Genomic DNA, 3861 nt, shown 5'->3' with positions numbered 1-3861 from the left:
CAACGAACTTCTCCATGGGACCATGGATATATAATTCCCATTGATGGTGATTGTTTTTTTGTTTTTGTTTGAGACAATGCTGGTTGTTGGGCAGTGTACATACATGTGCGCGAAGGAGGACCGTCGTTGGCTCTCCGGCATGCGCATGTGACAGATATTTTTTAAACAACTTTCACTGCACCCTTTTCCTTCCCAGAAAGTTACACATGACCTAGGAGTACCTTTGAGCTGAGCTTAACCACGGTTTTCTAGCGATGGTTATAATTCACGGTTGAGAATTATTGCGTTCATTAAATAATCCTCCTTTTCTTAAAGAAAAAGAGAGCAGAGAAGCGAATCTGCACTGTCATCTACATCACCTGCGCACTCACCCTCGGCCCGTACACATCGAAACGCCAGATTCTGCAAAAAATGATTAAACGTTGGCAACAAACACCACTAGTTCAAACTTTCAAAGAGGTCGGCGGCGAATCAAATCGGATGCAGTAGAGAAATCACACTGCATGCCAAGCGATCTAATCGGATGCCGGCCGGCCGGCGGCCAAGAGATAACGACGGATTTGATAATAAGCGGGTCCCCGGGCGGCGCTCAAGTCTTGCCTCCTTGGCACGACACGCCATGGGGTCACACCGATGTCGACGACGGAACCATAATAGAGGTGACAGGCGGGAGTGACTGTTCGCTCCCAGAAAACCCGAGGAATTATCCAGCGGCAGCTACCCCGTGATCATGGCGCAAAAGGAGTCCGGCGTAGCGGCGAGCGGCGGCGGCGGCCGCAAGGGCAAGCCGCACGCGGTGGTGGTGGTGTACCCGCTGCAGGGCCACATCATCCCCGAGACGCACCTGGCGCTGCGGCTGGCCGCGCGGGGCTTCGCCGTGACGGTGGTCACCACGGAGGCCGTGCACGACCAGACGGCGCGCGCGCTCGGCGTCGACCCGGCCGGGCACGACGCCTTCGCCGGCGCGCGCTCGGCGGGGATGGACGTGCGCTACGAGCTCGTCAGCGACGGCCTCCCCGTGGGGTTCGACCGGTCGCTGCACCACGACGAGTTCCACGAGTCGCTGCTCCACGCGCTCTCCGGCCACGTCGAGGAGGTGCTCGGCCGCGTCGTCCTCGACCCGGCCACGACGTGCCTCGTCGCGGACACCTTCTTCGTCTGGCCCGCGACCCTGGCCCGGAAGTTCGGCATCGCGTACGTGTCCTTCTGGACGGAGCCCGCGCTCATCTTCAACCTCTACTACCACGTCCACCTCCTCACCCAGAACGGCCACTTCGGATGCAACGGTGAGCAACTCCAGTATGCTCATGTCTAAGTTGATTGCCGCGAAATAGCCTGCCATGGCATCGATTTTGAAGATCCTTTCTGGGTTGTGCTGTGCAGAGCCTCGGAAGGACACGATCACGTACATCCCGGGCGTGCCGGCGATCGAGCCGCACGAGCTCATGTCGTACCTGCAGGAGACGGACGCAACCAGCGTGGTGCATCGCGTCATCTTCAAGGCGTTCCAGGAGGCGCGCGGCGCCGACTACGTCCTCTGCAACACCGTGGAGGAGCTGGAGCCATCCACCATCGCCGCGCTCCGCGCCGAGAAGCCCTTCTACGCCGTGGGTCCCATCTTCCCCGCCGGCTTCGCCCGCAGCGCCGTCGCCACCTCCATGTGGGCCGAGTCCGACTGCTCCCACTGGCTGGACGCGCAGCCGGCGGGGTCCGTGCTCTACATCTCCTTCGGCAGCTACGCGCACGTCACCAAGCAGGAGCTGCACGAGATCGCCGGGGGAGTCCTGGCCAGCGGCGCGAGGTTCCTGTGGGTGATGCGGCCGGACATCGTGAGCTCCGACGACCCGGACCCGCTGCCCGAGGGGTTCGTGGCGGCGTCCGCCGGGCGCGGGCTCGTGGTGCCGTGGTGCTGCCAGGTGGAGGTGCTCTCCCACGCCGCCGTGGGTGGCTTCCTGACGCACTGCGGGTGGAACTCTGTGCTGGAGAGCGTGTGGGCCGGAGTGCCCATGCTCTGCTTCCCTCTGCTCACCGACCAGTTCACCAACCGGCGGCTCGTCGTGCGGGAGTGGCGTGTCGGGGTGACCATCGGGGATCGTGGCGCGGTGTTCGCCGACGAGGTGAAGGCGACGATCGAGCGCGTCATGTCCGGGAAAGAGGGGGAGGAGCTCCGGGAGTCCGTGAAGAAGGTGAGGGCGACGCTCGAGGCCGCCGCGGCGGACGGCGGGTCATCGCAGCGGAGCTTCGATGAGTTCATCGCCGTGCTAACGCGGCGTTGCGGGGGATGTTGAGCTGGGCCGACCGATCAGCCTGAAGCATCGTCCATCCGCCGTCGGAGAACGAATGCAGTTCAGTTTATATTCTGGTGTATGTATAAGCGTCTTTGTGCTATGTTCGTGTGCAGTGTGTACTTAATTGCTATCAAAAGTCAGATTTTTCTGTCGATGTCAAACGTAAAAGGTAAAAGGTAAACGTTTATACACAGCGCGTCGGCCGAACCGTTTCGACCGCACGCACCGCGTCCCCCCCCACCCCCCCGCCGCAGGCGCCGCCGTCGTGTGCTTCCCCCCGCGCAGGTCGCCGTCGCCCCCTCCCCCCGCGCAGGCGCCGCCGTCGTGTGCTTCCACCCGCGCAGGCGCCGCCGTCGTGTGCTTCCACCCGCGCAGGTCGCCGTCGCCCCCTCCCCCCGCGCAGGCGCCGCCGTCGTGTGCTTCCCCTTTGCACAAGTCGTCGTCGCCCCCTCCCGCGCGCGGGCACCGCCGCTGCGAGCTTCTCCTCTGTGCATGCCGCCGTCGCCCCTCCCCCGCAGGCACCGCCGCACGCCCTCGCACCCTTCGCTGGCGCTGCTGCAAAACCACCATCCCGGTGCTCGGGCCGAGCCACAGGGGAGATGACATGGCTTCCTCCTGCCATGGATTGATCTGTGTGTGCATGTATTAAAAAAAGCTACAAGCGGTGTGCAAAAAGCTTCAAACGGCATAAAAAAAGCTTCAACCGTTGATAAAAGAAGTTACAACCACGTCCATGAGAGTTGCAACCAAACTTCGTCGGAGTTTTGTAGGCGGAGTTGCAACCATGATGAAAAAATGCTGCAACCATTATACAAATTTGATACATCAGTCATTCTTTTTTGTTGCTACCGTATTGTTTTTTTGCTACAACGTTGACATGGACGAGTTGCAACCATGATGAAAAAATGCTGCAACCATTATACAAATTTGATACATCAGTCATTTTTTGTTGCTGCAACCGTATTGTGTTTTTGCTACAACCGTTGACATGGGCGAGTTGCAACCATGATGGGAAATGCTGCAACCATTATACAATTTTGCTACATGTGTCGTTCTGTTTTTGTTGCAACTGTATTGTTTTTTACAAGGAGTTGCAATCATGAGCGCACGCTGCTACATCCACGGAGGTTAGAAACGCACAGGAAAGCGACATAGGTGAGGGCGGCGAGGGCGGCGACCGGCGGCGACCGACGATGAAGGACGACCAACAGTGAGGTGAGGCGAGGCGGGCGGAGCGTGCTGGGGCGTCGGCGCGGGCTAAACGCGTGCGGGGACGGCGGCGCGTGCGAGGATGGCTGGCGGGTTGTCACGCCCAAGATGCGACCCTATCCTCAATTTGGCAGGAAGGCCTCGTCAGGGATAGAAGCACATCTCGTCGTGTCGCAAGAATGGATATTGTTACAAGTACATGTACTGAAAAGAAGAGATATATATATACAGAGTTGGCTTACACTCGCCACAAGCTACATCAGAGTTACTTCAGTACATTACATAATCATCAAGAGTAAGAGCAGGGTCCGACTACGGACGAAAACAAACGAGAAAAATAGAACGACGTCCATCCTTGCTATCC

The 3861-nt window shown here is 59.0% G+C and overlaps 1 protein-coding gene across 1 annotated transcript; it reads left to right on the top strand.

Moving 5' to 3' along the window:
- The first annotated feature begins 506 nt into the window (after positions 1–506).
- Positions 507–2442, top strand: LOC123407847 (UDP-glycosyltransferase 86A1-like). The gene is made up of 2 exons (XM_045101076.1): positions 507–1286; positions 1384–2442. Exons 1-2 carry the CDS (start codon positions 731–733, stop codon positions 2286–2288), a joined length of 1461 nt encoding a protein of 486 aa, XP_044957011.1. The 5' UTR covers positions 507–730; the 3' UTR covers positions 2289–2442.
- Positions 2443–3861: the final 1419 nt, after the last annotated feature.

This window comes from Hordeum vulgare, chromosome 7H (assembly GCF_904849725.1).
Source record: "Hordeum vulgare subsp. vulgare chromosome 7H, MorexV3_pseudomolecules_assembly, whole genome shotgun sequence".
Classification (NCBI taxonomy): Eukaryota; Viridiplantae; Streptophyta; class Magnoliopsida; order Poales; family Poaceae; genus Hordeum; species Hordeum vulgare.
The sequence above is the reverse complement of the archived record's forward strand: the minus strand, read 5'-3'. Positions and strand labels throughout refer to the sequence as shown.